This window comes from Diadema setosum, chromosome 2 (assembly GCF_964275005.1).
Source record: "Diadema setosum chromosome 2, eeDiaSeto1, whole genome shotgun sequence".
NCBI lineage: Eukaryota > Metazoa > Echinodermata > Echinoidea > Diadematoida > Diadematidae > Diadema > Diadema setosum.
Genome location: NC_092686.1, coordinates 15,406,219 through 15,421,680, shown reverse-complemented (window position 1 = coordinate 15,421,680; position 15,462 = coordinate 15,406,219). Strand labels below are relative to the sequence as shown.

The window sequence follows — 15,462 nt, the reverse complement described above, 5'->3', positions numbered from 1 at the left end:
CGATTATTGATGCTCTCTTTTGTCAAAGCACATGGGCAACACCTGTAGTTGAACGCATAACTTCTCGGCGGTGCTGCGCATGACTTCAAAGGAGAGCAGTAGTTGTCTCTCCTTCTCTAGCACCTCCCTGAACCAACATGCCCTGTTGGTATAAATGATCTCTTCTGCTCATGCACAAACTGGAACCCCAAACTGTCTTATTGTAAAATAACATCATAAAATATGTAAAATTTATTTGTACAAGTTTCCCAACATGAAGGTACACTTAAGTGCCAAGACTTGCACCTTTTTCTTTTCTTTCTTTTATGATGAAAAGTACGATAAATTCCCTTGAAATGTTGTTGACATAATATTAGGGTAAGAGGCAAGTCAAGTGCAAATAAAACTTAAAAATGTTAAATTCTCTTAACATTTTCTTTATACAGTGTACATTGTATATGGCAACACTGCAACTTCAAAAATTCAGAAAAAATATTGTTTTGTAAGATATTTCTTCTGACATGTTGTAACCTACAGAAATCCTTGCATCTCATTTTGTCCAACAAATTTGTGCGACAAAGTTGTTGGACAAAACGCTTCATGAATTAATGGTGCTATTTTCCTCAAACTTTGCATGTGTGTTCTACTAATATTGCTGGATTTACTCAATCCACGTACACTATATTTTTGGGTAGCATTCCCCCTTCCGTCAAAGTTGCAAAATGAGATTTCAGCCCAGGTGGAATTATTTTGAGATGTCCATCATCAGCATTATATTTAAAGCCAACCCTGTATTCTACATGATACAATGTACAAGTACTAATTACTATAATATCAAATCTATTTGGGAAAATCATATTTGAAGAATCACCGTATGAATCTTGTCTCGCTTGTAGTGACCAAATAGACAAATTTTGCATGACAGGAAGAGTAATTTGGTAATGATACACTGTGCATTCGTTGTGGATCGACTTCTGGCTACGATAGATTTACTTTCGGAGGCCTTCAATATGAAATCTCTATGGCAATACATGTTATGTGAAGCAATCTTCACATAGCATGTATTGCCATGTGTGTTTGAGATATGAGTTACTGTAATTCCACTGTATCGTTATCAAGTAACACTGACAATAAACTACATGTACATGTACATGTACAGTATATCCCATTCAAGACCCCCTGAAGTGTGAAAAGGATGACCCTCTACAAAATTCATCTCTAAACTCATTTTTGTACATCCAACATGTGCACCCTGTACTATACTCGTTGACAGAAAAAAAGAAAAACAAGACTTAGCATCACATCTGTCTGAAAAGTCATTTATTTATTATGTTTGCGCAAACATACTCCTGTATATTTGGAAATGTCTACTGACAGATTTATACATTTGTACATGTGTACATGTATTTACATAGATTTGATACAATGTCACAGACAAAAAGAACAACACCATTCATACAATGCAGTTATTTTGCATTATTATGAATGAGTGACATCTCATGCTGATCGAACTACTAATCTTGCTTGGAATTCCAAAAATATCCCACCTGTGGATGGAATCCATATTCAACTTCCATGACAGTTGTATATAATGCACATCTAGAACCTCATGGAATTGGGTTTGATTTTGTTTTCCTTCTATGCAATGTGATCCGAACGTACAGGACAATCTTACGATATCAGGTCAATTGTGGTAGAGTACAAAAGAACACATTTGGAAATTGCTATTTTTAAACATAACGTACATGTACATCTACACGTATGTGCATGTTATATTTCAGACATGACATGCTCCAGATTAGTGCAGTATATGATGTACTCCTCCAAGAGATGTAAGCTTATTGCCATATGTCTTATTATATCACAGTAAATCTTACTCTTTGTGAGCTTTTAAACTCACTCTCAAACTGAATCAGCAGTTGTGTGCTATATTGTAATGATGGCAAATCCCAATTACTGGCATCCTTGCTAACAATCAGTAGCAGGAAAGGAAAACATGTACCACATTCGCATTTTACATACTGTAATTAGAAAACTGAAGTCATACATATAGTAACTAGTTTTTGCTGCTACAGGTTTTGTGTGAAACAGTCTAGATATCACACTGTATGGGGGGGGGGGGGGGGAGAAAAATGATAAATGATATACGGTGTACTATCATATGTAATCTACAGAGAGCAACCAAAATGCAGTGAGCATCACCATGGTTCATCTTCCAGCAATGACCGATACAATGCAATCGTTTGAAACAAGAATCATTTTCTAAATCATTTTGCAGCTTCTTGATTCTTCTTCAAATGAAATATAGCTACCCTGTAACTGCATGCAGAAGTAAATTACATATTGTCATATAACATATTTCCAACAGGAAAATCAATACAAAATGCATCCTGTGTGAGTATAACTGTTGTGATCCTCTGCAATTTTAGTCCCCCCCCCCCCTCCCCCATCCAATACAGCAGACTCATGTTTTAAATCAAACTCTTTGGGATGAGGATACACTGTATGTGTTTGTTATATTGAGATCTGTTATACCAGGGGATCAAAAGCAATGAAACACAAAGAAATGACAAAATTCAGGACCAAAATCCAACACATCAGACATCTTTTACATCAAACAATGAAAAATGAAGAAATGTATTTGTTAAACTGAAATTCGTTTACATCAGGGTGACAGGAACAATGACATTATAGAGAAAAAGTTTGTTATTGCAATATATTGTCACATCAGAGTTCTATCCAATGAAACTCAACTGAAGTACAGTGTAAATGTGAAACAGGAACTGTCTGATGTGTCTCCTCCCATTCACACTTGAGGTTCAAAAAGTGATGCTGACCGGAGGGATGCAATATGAAGAATTGAGTGCACATCGGATTCATCAAGTTCCTTCCTCTCAGGCACATTATTTGATCTGCAATAAAAAGTATGAAAAATAACAAGAAACATTCAAGTTCCGCGCTTTGGCCACTTCTGCTTCTGGTTTTTGCAATGAAAATTTTAATAGAGCTCCTGTAAGTCGTTACACAATCATTACACAATGCGAGCATTTACATTCACATTGCAACGACATATCATGAGATACAGTGTTTTCCTGTTATAATAAACATGTTTATGATGAAATTCTCGTTACAACAAAGAAAAAATTCAAGTCCCAAATTATCATCTCTATATCTTTATGTACTTTGCTGTCCGGCTATAATGAAATTTGATATAACGAAAGAAAATTGCTGGTCCTGAGGACTTCTTTATAATGGGAGTCGCCTGTGCCATGACATCAAGGAAATGTATAATTTGCAAGGCACTGATTTTTATAACAATTTCTAATAACATCTTTGTTCACATCTCTCACTTTTATCACATAATACACTAAACTACACATTACATGAGTATAGTCCAATATTCTGAAATTGGCCTCATCTACATTTAATAGCGCATGGACATACCATAAATGTATGGAAATCCCACTATAACAACGCTGCCCTGACTACTGATTGTACATTGTAAATGTGCTAAAAGAGAGACTAGTGAAATAAAGTAATGGAGGATCGAGACCACCGAAGGATCGAGACCGCCAGATTCAATTTGTTAAAAGTGGTACCTCATTTTAATAGGGTTTCCCCTTATCACTTAAATGCAGTGACGCTGCTGTCAAGAAAGTTTACATGAGCAATCATGATGTCATAGCTTTCTGTAGTACAAATATAAAGCAGAAAAAAAAAAAAACTTGCACAGAACTGGTAAATTATCTTTTATGAGAATCCACGACTTGAGATCCTTCTGTTCAGAAGATGTGAAAAGAAGGTATTGTCTCACACGAATTAAAACCAGAAATTGTAAAGTGTGTTGGTGATGGCTCTTTAATTTGTTTATTTCTCGTATTGCAAAGTTTCAGAGTGGTCAATCAGCTCACAGAAATGGATTTGAAGATGAACTAACTTACCGTATACTTGTCCCACTTCTTCTCTGGATCATAGGGCTCCCATCGACTGGCAGGAAAGATGTGCTTGTTGCGCTCGTACCAGCTCCGCAACACAACTTTACCTGCATGGGACTGAAATAGAAAGCACATTGTGCACACACTGTATCAAGTATTCCATGAGATCAAATGCCTGTGGGCACGCAGGGGCGGATCTAGCTTTTTATGAAGGAGGGGGTTGGGGGCGGTATGCGAGGGAACGGAGCGACCGAGCCCGAGCGAGCGGAGCGAGCGGGGGGGGGGGGGGGGGGGGGGGGGAGAATTTTTGAAAATCTGTGTGTGAAAATGGCGTTTTCTTGCATCTAAAACACCACTATTTTTGTATAGAGGTCATTGCCATAAATAGAAAAAAATAAAATTACAAGTTAAAAAAAAAAAAAAAGATTAGATAAAAAGATAAAAGAAAATGGTCCCCGGATTTTTTTTTTTTTTTGGGGGGGGGGGGGGGGTTGAAACCCCCCAACCCCCCCTCTAGATCCGCTTCTGGCACCTCCCCACTGTAGATAATAACATTTCATAGATTTCTAAGGATCCATATAGGATTATGTTGCATAAAATGATAGGTAAAATGCCTCAGACCAGTATTCTTGTTCATACTAATTTACTAGAGATCTCAAACAGCTAAATTTGTAAAGAATATATTCTGATATCAATCTATTCTTCTTTTTTATTACTGTGACTTACTACAGAGAATACAGGAAGTGGCATTTTTTATCAATATTTACTAAAAAGAATTTGGTATGGCTCATGAACGCATAAAATATCCTCAATCATACATGTTAAATTTCAAGACGGACTCATAACCATTTCATTCAACATCAACCTTTTTTTTTTTTCTCTCCCGTTCTTTCTCTCTCTGAACCTCTGCTTATAATGTACAAGTGTACGTTCAGATTGTCTTTAACTAAATCTCATCACATGGATTTGGATTACCTCATCTTTCTCCACAGTAGCATCATTGATCATCCGAATGTCGTCGTGCACATCAAAGCTGAATAGAGGACCTGAATTTAAGAAAAAGAAGAAAAAAAAAAAGACACAGTGAGTCAACTCATTTATCTTTCTTATGAACACCAAGATAAAAGATGCTATAAAGCCACCAGAACTAAGTGAATGTTCTGTAAACTAGATGTTTCCAAAAAAAAAAGCTCATACTAATCATCCTGACGTAAGATACAGCCACAGATCTTTAATTGGTGTACATTACACATTATTTACTTACCACTTTTTCCTCTCGCCTTTGTGACAATGAAGTCATAGAAACTATAGTGCTACATATAGATACAAAAGATACAAAAGATAAAAAGAAATCAGCATGCACATGAAAAATGTCAACCAGATGTAGTATAATCATTACGGTATCACATCATCATCCTTTGAAAGCTAATGTTGCACATTCAAAGAAATTACAACCACAGTTAGTATTTACTCACATTTTTCAATCTGCAGCCCATACTCATGTATACTGAACTACAAAAAAAAAAAAAAAAAAAAAAAAAAAAATGTACCCTACACCAACATTACTTCTGGCTTCATTGATATTTAGATGACACAGGCTGTGCCACACCATCTGAATATCTTGTCACTATCACTGGCATGTTTAATACAAAGTAATCTTTGACAGGCATTTTGCACAAATCTGAAACACTAACATGAACATCTTACTGAACATCTAACATCGTACTGGGCATAGCTTAAAAAATATCCACTTTTACAGTAAAACTGATTGTTGCATGTCAAAACCCAGCTTAAATCAATCCTCCAGAAAAGTCAACGACTTCCTTTACCAAGGAATGCAAAGAAAAATAAAGAATATGTATATTTTCAACAAAAGTGCTTTCCATTCATCTCTCACTGAGTGTTTTCCAAGGTTATAGATTTGATCAGAGATGACAAATTATTTACAAAATTGACCAACCAATTACATGTTATTGTTGTTTATAATCAGTCTCTTACATGAGGTATGATGAGATCTTCTTTGATGTACATCATCTGTTCAACACTCACAGCTCTGCAAACAAGACATTGACATGGATGAATGATTAGAGTGAGAAAAATACGGAATAATAGAGGGACATCTGCATAAAGAAAAAATATACCATTTTTATTAGTAAGCAATTAGTTTGATATCTGCTTTGATTTGAAATGATAAGATTTCATCCACAGAATGGGGGAATTCTAAATTCATAACAATGGTAGCACTTCATGAATTGCTGTTTCTCTCTGGTTCATAAAGACAAGAGTTTTAATAGGCACTTTCTGAACTGGAAGTACGGCAATGTTGACCATAATCATGATGGCATTCATCACTCGTCACTTTCTTCTTTCCCGCAATCACACAATGAACATAATTAATGACTCAGCAATCCTTGGAGTCCCTCGCCCAACATAAAAACACCTTTTCATGTGATCTAAGAGCAAAACTACTCAGTTTAGTAATATAAAGTATAACCAGGGCTGGAAACTGGTGGTAGCTGGAGACTCACGGCCACTAGAAATTGATGTCCGGCCACCAAATTTCCAAAAAGCTTATCTTTTGGTGGCCTGATCTGGCAACTATATGTATGTTTTAGAATGAATTCTTCTGTTCCCTTTTATTTCAGGCAACCAGAATGTCAAATTTACAGATTTTAATAGTACAAATGAGCCACCAGGGAAAAGAGTTAGTGTCAAGCCCTGGTAAAGCTGACCCAGAAAAAGCATACAGCTTTACAATGCATAAACGCTCAGATGGAACATGCATTGAATAACACATATGGTACCCTGTGAATCATCTCAAATATTCTTTGAGTCTAAAATGGGCTAACTTTTGTCAATTTCTTCTAAAACTATAGTTAAAGGACATATAAAAATGACTATCTCTGAAGAAACAAATTGAATGTTAGTTCTCTGTGAGGCACTGAAGTTCCATCATACAAAATCCCCATTTCAAATTTGTGCAAAAAGAAATCAGTGGTAAGATGAAGTATGTTCACTCACTTGAGTTCATGGAAATCTTTCTTGAGACCCTCAAGGCACCTTTGAAGGAAGCGTTGAATTGTATCACCTTTCTTCATCTACAACAAAAACAAAATAAAACTTCACATCATTCTCATATGTTTCTCATTTCAGTGCAGCACATGGGAGGCAATTTGCACACCAGGGGTAAGTTTCATGAAAGTCTTACGAGAGACTTTTCGCTCATAAGACACACTTATGAGACTTCAAGAAATGGATTTTAAAGTCTCATATAGCTACATATGAGCGACTTTGGCCATTCTGAGATTTATGTAGAGACTTTTGTGTGATGACTTCATGAGACAGTCCCAGGAATATTTAGTTGTTGTAGGATCTAACCACTGAAAGTGCTTCCAGCTGATACATACTGCAATAAACTCCTTTAAAGAAATGTGACCTGCACTAATTCTGTTTTAAAGGAGAAGAGATGACTCTGTTTTCAAACTCACCTTCACATTTTTCCTGTGCCCAGATCCATCCCAGTAGCTGTATGTGATGTCAATCTCTTCATCTGTGGAAGGGAAAACACAGCAGTTTGAAATGACACTAGGTCACTCTAATACAGTTGATTGCCTGTCACATCTTTCTTCTAAAAGCTTGGTGTCTTCATGATGCCATTTTAAAATCCATAAGTTACAGAACCTCGAACTGCACCAATACTGCAACAAAATGCAAAACTTCAACTGAAGTTGATGTAAGGTTATAGCTGATTGCATGTAAGAATGGTAAAAGAAAAACACCACACACACACTGATTCTTAGAATAGAAAAGCACTTGGAGAGTGCAAACCTCTGAAAGCATACTAATATATTACATAGTGAAAATAGCCCTACATGTATTTCAAAATGATATAGAATCCTTCAATTTTTTTTTTTTTTTCAAATTCCTGAATCAAGACGGTGATCTGGATCATTACCGAAATTTCATTGTCTATTCCTTGTGCCATTATCAACTTGTAACTGGATTTCATCCAAATCCCATTCGCAACTTTTTGAACTATTTTGCAAAGAGACAAACAAGCCAATGCCAGCAAAGACATAAACCCATTGGCGAAGGTAACAAAACTTCCAATTCTACACTATCTTTTATATTGCAGCAGGCTTATAATGCTAAAATAAGCAGCGTACAAAATGCTCTTTTCTATGTGAAGATGACTCACAATTATCATAAAACTGTAATCATCATTAACATTATTAACTTACAATTCTTAGGAAGCAATCAATAAACTTGAAGAATAGGCTTACTCTTGATTTTCTCTTGCTTTTCTCTCCATTCTTGCCTCAGAGCTTCTCTCATCTTACTCTCTTCTTCCTGTGAAGAAACAGAGCCACAGTGATCAAAGTCTTGTAGAAGCTTAGCCCGTTGAGGATGGTTTGATTTTGCTACAACACACATTTCCCATAGACACCTGCCCGAGTATACTCTATAAATGAAATCCAAATGGTCAGCCAGTCAATCAATTCATAATTGACCAGCCTAGAAGAACAAAATGCAGAATTTTAAACACAAAGTTATTGCACACCATAATGAGATTACAACACAAATCAATTCTTGCACTCATTCTAAAAACGGTAAGATTCGAGTAGATATCTAAATAGACAACAGCATAAGTGTTCCAACTCTTCACTGGTCTTGAAGACAGATGGCTTGTCAACATGAAACTAAAATGTCATTTAAAAGACAATTTTGTAGCATTTTGGGGGAAATTAGAGAATGCAAAGATAGGTATGCCAGTACATCTGGTTGATATTCATATTCTTTTGAGTTTACAGAGAGCAGTTCTCATTGCAAAACATCATGATCCCTGTCAAACAAAAACAGACTTTTGTCCCTTTAAGTAAATTGCGCAGTTAGCACAAATGATTCTAAATGTTCTAAATGGTAATATTTGTATAAAAGACAATTTTTAAATGTGAAGAAAAAAGTATATATGGATTTTTAATAGGGTGGATAATGACTAAAAATAGGAAGGAAACCCCCCCCCCCAAAAAAAAAAAAAAGAAAAAAAAAAAACATACATGTATCTTCTATCATTTCATGACTAAGTAAAGTTTGACTCAAAATCTGATAGGCAATTTCATGCATTAAGTTTTCTTCAATGCTAAATATGCCTTTCAATGACCATGTGTGCTGCACTGCTCATAGCTTTATACTCGATACAAGTCACAAGAGGGAAATGCAGACATTTCAGAGTCTGATGGAGACAAAAGAGAGCTCTCTAGACTTATCTTTCATTTCTTCTGCAGATTATAACATGAGGCTACAAATATGTGACAAATTTTTTTTTACCTCTCTATCTCTGTCAGGCAGGAAACTTGTGTCTACATCTGGATTCTTGCCGATCCTCTTCTTCTTCTTTGGCACATCTGAAGGAATGAAAAAACAGCCGCATGGTATATCATTACAGCTCGTTTTCAAGTAATCTTTCTCAGTTAAATTACATAGAATATGGGCATGAATCTCAGAAGATCATGTAATCTAAATCGACAGAGGGAGACGCATAGAAATGAGCTGCACTCTGTGTAAATATAAACAAGGAACATAGAAGAGTGGAAATACACTTGAATAGCAAATGTATCTAATGACCCAAGAATTACTATGACACAAACTAGAAATCAGTTCTATATCATCTCGTCTACTTACAGAGGACCAGCCTGATTAGATCATTGCTATTAAGTAACCAGAGCACCTGATTGAGAGGTGAACACTTCTCTTTCATGGACAGGATTTTTTTTTTTTCTTTCAGATCCTACAAGTACCACGGAAACAGGAGTACCTGATTATGAACTGGTACGCCATTGTAAAATGTATAGATTGTGAAACCACAAAGTGAAGACAATATGTGGTGTTGTCTGCTGTTGCTCATGCTATAGTCTTGGAATATGAGGGGCTTTTTAAGGATAAAAGAAAGCCAAAGTGAAGTATGATTAGGCGGCAATTCATCAGTTCAAAAGGTGGTATTTTGTCAGACAATCTGAACACCTTATGGCATGATACATTCATGTTGAGGATTCCTACCTGCAGAAATGATATTCTTAGGGTAATACCTTAGTTTGTAGTTCTGAATTTGTATGAAGAAAACAATAAACAGCTGTGGTAAGAATGAATCAACAACTTTCAATCTGTGTCTTGATCAGTGATCAATGACTGACCTGGAGAAGGAACAACATATGTGACCCGCTACAACCAAAGGATCCTAAAGTCGCTGACGGCTGAGCAGAGAAAATCGAGTTTGAAGTAACATCATCAAAATTGGTCAAATTAATCGGATTTCTGTTTTTGGCACAATTTTGTATTCTAATGTTTTGTCTATCATCTGCCGAAATTTCGAAGCTAAATGATCATACGAAAGGCAAGAAATTAACGTTTTTCCGGGCCATGATTTTCCGTCTTTCAACGTAACAGAAACGTGTCCGGAGATTTGGATTTAGTGCCGCAACTAGACTCCGCCCCTAGCAACGAGGGAGTAATCTTATTGGTCAGTGCGTGGTATCCTTATTACTGATTGGTTGTGCGTAGAACGCTAGTGGTAAGCTTGAATGAACATCGCGGAGGTCGCTAGGAGCATACCTTCTATTGTCAAGCGGTGAAAACTGTCTCGCCTCCCCTTGATCATGTTAGGGTCAGAAGGAAAATTTTCAAGGCGTTTTTTTCGAAACTCTGATTTCCTCAACCACTTGACATGCGCTCATAAAATAATGATATCTCCGCAACCAAGTACTTTAATGAGTTGTGTTATATGTGAAATTAAAGTAGACGAGTAAGGGAATAATGTCGTGTCATTTTCAGAAAATTGTCCTCCCCCGACTTTTGGATCCTTTTGTTGTAGCGGGTCACATATTAACTTCAACTGCTAACCTTCATCATCATCAACAAATCCATTCTCCTCCTTTTCTTCGTTTTCTTCTCCCTCCTCCTCATCTTCGTCCATATTGAAAGACAGCGTGCCGGCATTCTTGTGCTTCTTTCTTCTCTTACCAGACTTGTCCGACCTACAAATGTATAAAGAACATAGACCTGGTAGTGGTGAATCTGGCCAGCATTTCTCTACACAATTAATCAGGAATAGCGAGCTCTTAATCTACAACATGAATGCTAAGACAATGCAGCCTCATGAGTTGGACAATGGAAACACCTGTCTCCACATGTGCAGAACACAATTTCTTGCCTAATTAGCATCATCTTAGTGTTTGCGTCGCAGATCTAAAGCTCGCTACTATTACAAGGAAGAGGCATAGGTAGAATGAGAACCAAGTCTTTCATAGCTTAAACAAACAAAAAACAAACAAAGTACAGCAACTATCTTAGTTGTTTACCTGTCAACAATTAATGACAAAAGTTTAGTAATAAAGTTGTATCACTACTCACTTGCTGTACATACATGCATAGGTACTTCTAAATGTCATTTATTCTCTTTACATATAACACTTACTGTCTATACGATCAATATATATATATATATATATATATATATATATATATATATATATATATATATATATCACCACAAAATAATGAAGAACTTTTGGATTGGCAAAATGAATAGGCAAGTAGGAACCCAGGTAACAGGAAAGGGAAATTAGGAAAGCAAAGTGAGAGACAAATATGCATCATTTTAAAAATAGAAATCAACCATTTCTGGGATGGAATACAATTTTTCATTTCATCAGAACTAAACTTTGTTTGTTCCATTCTCATCAAAAGGCTCTACATTGGTCAAGGGTTTTTCAACAAAATTATGCAGTTCTGCCCTAGTGCAGCGCACGACTTACGATGACTTGCTCGACTGGGCGAGCTCTTTCTCGCGCTCCTTCAGCAAGTTATCTCGCTTTGACCTCATCTGGTCAAGGGTAACAAGACCTATGGAAGCACAAAATAAATGCAATGTATAAAACAAATAACCCCTCATTTCAATGGAGACTACAGAACACAGCTTACATTGTATGCATTGGTCTTGCTAAAACAGGCAGCTCTACCTCTAATATAGCAGTATGTAAACCTGTGTCCACTTGCTGCATGTCATTATTACTGTGATACTTTTGATATGACTATTTCTTTTTTAATGAATTTAAATGCATCAATTAGGGCGAACAATTAGTTTCCTTTTATAAAGAGTTGGATGGTCAGGTGATATCCTAATTGAATTAGATTCTTCATGTATCAGGATTTGTACTGTTCCATCATGTCTCCATCATTTATCTCAGTGGCTACTGCCTACTGGGCACTGGGTCTTGTGTCTATTCAGATCCTGGAAGGATTTACAGTCAGCAGCAGGGGCGGATCTACATGTAGGAATTCCATAACGGGGGGTGGGCGCCTTTACAAAAATAAAGAGGGGGCGCACACACCCCTCCCCATTTTTTTTTTCATTTTATTTCATTTTAACAAATACTTCAGGGGGCACCCCCGCCTGGATCCACCACTGAGCAGGTTCATGTCTACTTTCAACTTTGCTACAACACAAGATTATTCTACAAATGATGAGCTCTTTACCAATGGTGCTGCTCTTGAGTTGCTGCTCCACTGCATCATAATGAGCTGAAAATTTCGCACTGATTGTAGCGACCCTGCTGACATTGTCCTGTGTGAGAAGTGAAAGGAACAAGAAACCAAATGCTTCTTCACTCTACTGGAATACAGATGTACTGGCCGGTGTATTAGCATTGCCAGATTGCATAACACTAACAGTGAAATTAGTTTTTCAAACTGGCAAAAAACAACAAAACTGTTTAGTGAGAAAACCAGTGATTTGGTAAAGTATCTAGCTTTAAAAAAAAAGAGAAAAAAAGTAGTTATTTGAGTTTGTTTGATTGTTTAAAGACATCATATGTTATGCGAAGAATGTGCGCAATAGATTTGACATGCCTTTGTCTCAGCTTTATTTTGTCACTCATACGAGAATTCACTCTTGATTGAGTCAACACTGTAAAACATGATATAAAGTCTATTCGCGGCATGAAATTTTCACATTCACTGGCAATTTAATGCATATGGTGATGGTGTAGACAAGCTTTTGCATGCATTTTAATTTCGCGAATCTTGGCATTCGCGAAATTCACGCGAACATTCCTTGTTTTAATTACAGTACGGTAGTCTAGTCTCACTCTTACTTAGTATAGTAAGGGTACTAGGTCTCGCGCAGGGACCTAATGATCGCGCATAGCGTAACTGCGTATAGCAAGCGATATTACGCGTAGGACTAAGCGCAGAATTTGCCGATACGGCCATGGAATAAACATACCTGACTTACCGCTCAACATGAGAAGGAAGCAGGTAAGAAATTTTGATTTCTAACAAATTTTCCACTAAATTTCCAATTTTTTACCTTGTACAAACCTACCTTCCCTTAAAATCTGTTCTAAGGATGTTGTAGCCTAGACGTGTCGTCTCGCTTGTCTCGTTCGTAGTCGATAGAATTCGTAATTTGTTCCATCGATCGTTTACCACGTGACGTCATCATACACAAGAACAATGTATGCTGCCAGCTACGCTGAAATACTGTTAATAAATGTTGTTTTAAGCCAAATTTTAACACAACGATTATAATATTACAAAGGAATAAATATTTCAGTCTATCGAAGTTGAAGTGTGATTTCAATATGAATTTGCTTGTGATTTCTTGCGCTAACTTGTGATATATTTGTGACAGGGGAGGGCCATAATGATACTGAAGAAAACAAATTAGATGAGAGTGTGACAAATGGGTGACGATTTTTTTTTTTTTTTTTTTTTTTGAGAGGGTGACGAATGGGTAAGCACACACACAAACACACACACACACAAAATATATGTTCATATTTTACTTTTTTTCCATTTTATATTACGTGTATATTATTGGTTAAAGTGATTAGAAATATTGTAAGAAAACTTTATAAATGAAAATCATTAACGATTATGAAAATATCAATGATAAAAATAATGATAATAAGAATGATAAAATGATGATGGTGATGGAAGTGATAATAATAATAATGAAAATGATAATGATGATGATTATGATGATGGTGGTGCGGTGATAATAGTAATAATGATAATAATGATAATAACAATAATAATAGTAATAATAACAATAATAATAATAATAATAATAATAACACATATAATAATAATAACAATAATATACACAAGTTAGGTAAAACTGCTGTTGCTAAACAGGGACAAATTTAATATCAAGTGAAAAAATATTCTACGAAAGCCGGAGCACGTTACAGCCGCAGAGGGGCAGACACTTTCACGCATGAAACTACAGAGGGCAGCTGCGCGATCTTTACATACCCCGAGAAATTGAACGCATAAAAAAAGGTCCGACATACAAACGGCGACAGCGCAATACTCCGTCATCGTATCATCAGGAGATTCTGGGAGGTGATTTTTCTGCATTTTCGTGATATTCATTGAGAAATTTCAGGTACGATTATGGAATAACTTCTATTATAAGAGCATTTCAAATTTTCGTGCGCGATATCTAGACCCCTCAACCATACAGCATAACTATACACAGCCCTGTCAGCTGTCGCTGTACACAAGTGTCGCGTGCTGGCGCACGGGGACACCATGCAAAACACGACATCTGGACCTGGTCGGGCTACGTATACCCAGTCATTGGGTGTCCGGACAGGTTGTGGGACCGGACGCCTACTGTAAATGTGTGTCTGGTTTGACAATGACACGCCTTCATAAACAGTTGTTTGTCAGTGAGGAGCTGTGCGTAAATGCGTATTCAAAGTAGAATAATCAAGTCAGTACGTGAGAGTCTTAAGTGTCCGGACACCCAACCCCCCATCCTACAACATGGCGACATAATTATTTGTGGGTCCTGTCGCCGTGTCACACTGACACAAAAATCAAATAAAAACTTGCTAACCAGCAAATTATCTCCACTTACAACGGGACTCAAACGGCGCCCCTTATTTGTCAGCTATTCAAAACACAAAACATTAATAACACTCAACATGCAACACCTCAACATATGAAAACTGTGTGTGTGTATTTATAAAACACTAGCCAAACAAAAACAGTTCACTGTTCGTTCAATGCATGCTGTTCAATCAGTCAGTTTTTTTTATTAAGTTGTAATGAAATGGCCATCCATCGAGCCTCATTTACTATTGGCTGCAACTGAATGAATAATCAAACTTTAGATTTGGTATTCTAGAATTCCGTTCTTACCTGTTCAATCTTCTGCTTCAGACGTTCCAATTCCTCTCTCTGTTTTTCTCGTTTCATCAAAAGCTGGCGAACTCTGCCGGCTTCGCTCGCAGCTCCCTTGTATTCAGCCATCTTGCAAGTGTGTACCGTAAGCTGACGGTAAGCAAAAGTGGTCCCTTGAGGTCACAATGATTGTTTTGTTTTGTGTTTTATTGATGTCAAATTTAACACAGAAAATTCTTTTACGTCTGTTTACCTTAAATTTCATAAAAAATGATACGTCGATGTACTCTCTATACTCTATATTATAGACGCTAAATTTATAAAAACATACTGCCCAGAAAGCATTCCATATGTATTA

At 36.6% G+C, this 15,462-nt stretch overlaps 1 protein-coding gene across 2 annotated transcripts; it reads right to left on the bottom strand.

Annotated features, from left to right (window-relative positions):
• Nucleotides 1-1,282: 1,282 nt before the first annotated feature.
• Nucleotides 1,283-15,271, bottom strand: LOC140240159 (protein FAM50A-B-like). 2 transcript variants are annotated; one of them, XM_072319965.1, is made up of 13 exons: nt 15,123-15,271; nt 12,447-12,534; nt 11,726-11,813; nt 10,812-10,945; nt 9,243-9,319; nt 8,198-8,264; nt 7,403-7,464; nt 6,936-7,012; nt 5,913-5,967; nt 5,179-5,227; nt 4,890-4,960; nt 3,921-4,031; nt 1,283-2,891 (listed from the first exon to the last, which is right to left on the bottom strand). In XM_072319965.1, the coding sequence occupies exons 1-13, from the start codon at nt 15,231-15,233 to the stop codon at nt 2,883-2,885; spliced, it is 999 nt and encodes a 332-aa protein (XP_072176066.1). In that variant the 5' UTR covers nt 15,234-15,271; the 3' UTR covers nt 1,283-2,882. The 2 variants fall into 2 exon arrangements, with proteins under 2 accessions (XP_072176066.1, XP_072176074.1); XM_072319973.1 differs by lacking the exons at nt 1,283-2,891; nt 5,179-5,227.
• Nucleotides 15,272-15,462: the final 191 nt, after the last annotated feature.

What these genes read in the sequence shown, in the direction of transcription:
- LOC140240159 (XM_072319965.1), bottom strand. Translation starts at nt 15,233, where the DNA reads ATGGCTGAATACAAGGGAGCTGCGAGCGAAGCCGGCAGAGTTCGCCAG. An exon ending in ACTCAAGAGCAGCACCATTG is followed by an intron (nt 11,814 to 12,446) that starts GTAAAGAGCTCA and finishes GTGCTTCCATAG; the next exon opens with GTCTTGTTACCCTTGACCAG. An exon ending in GCCCAGTCGAGCAAGTCATC is followed by an intron (nt 10,946 to 11,725) that starts GTAAGTCGTGCG and finishes ATACATTTGTAG; the next exon opens with GTCGGACAAGTCTGGTAAGA.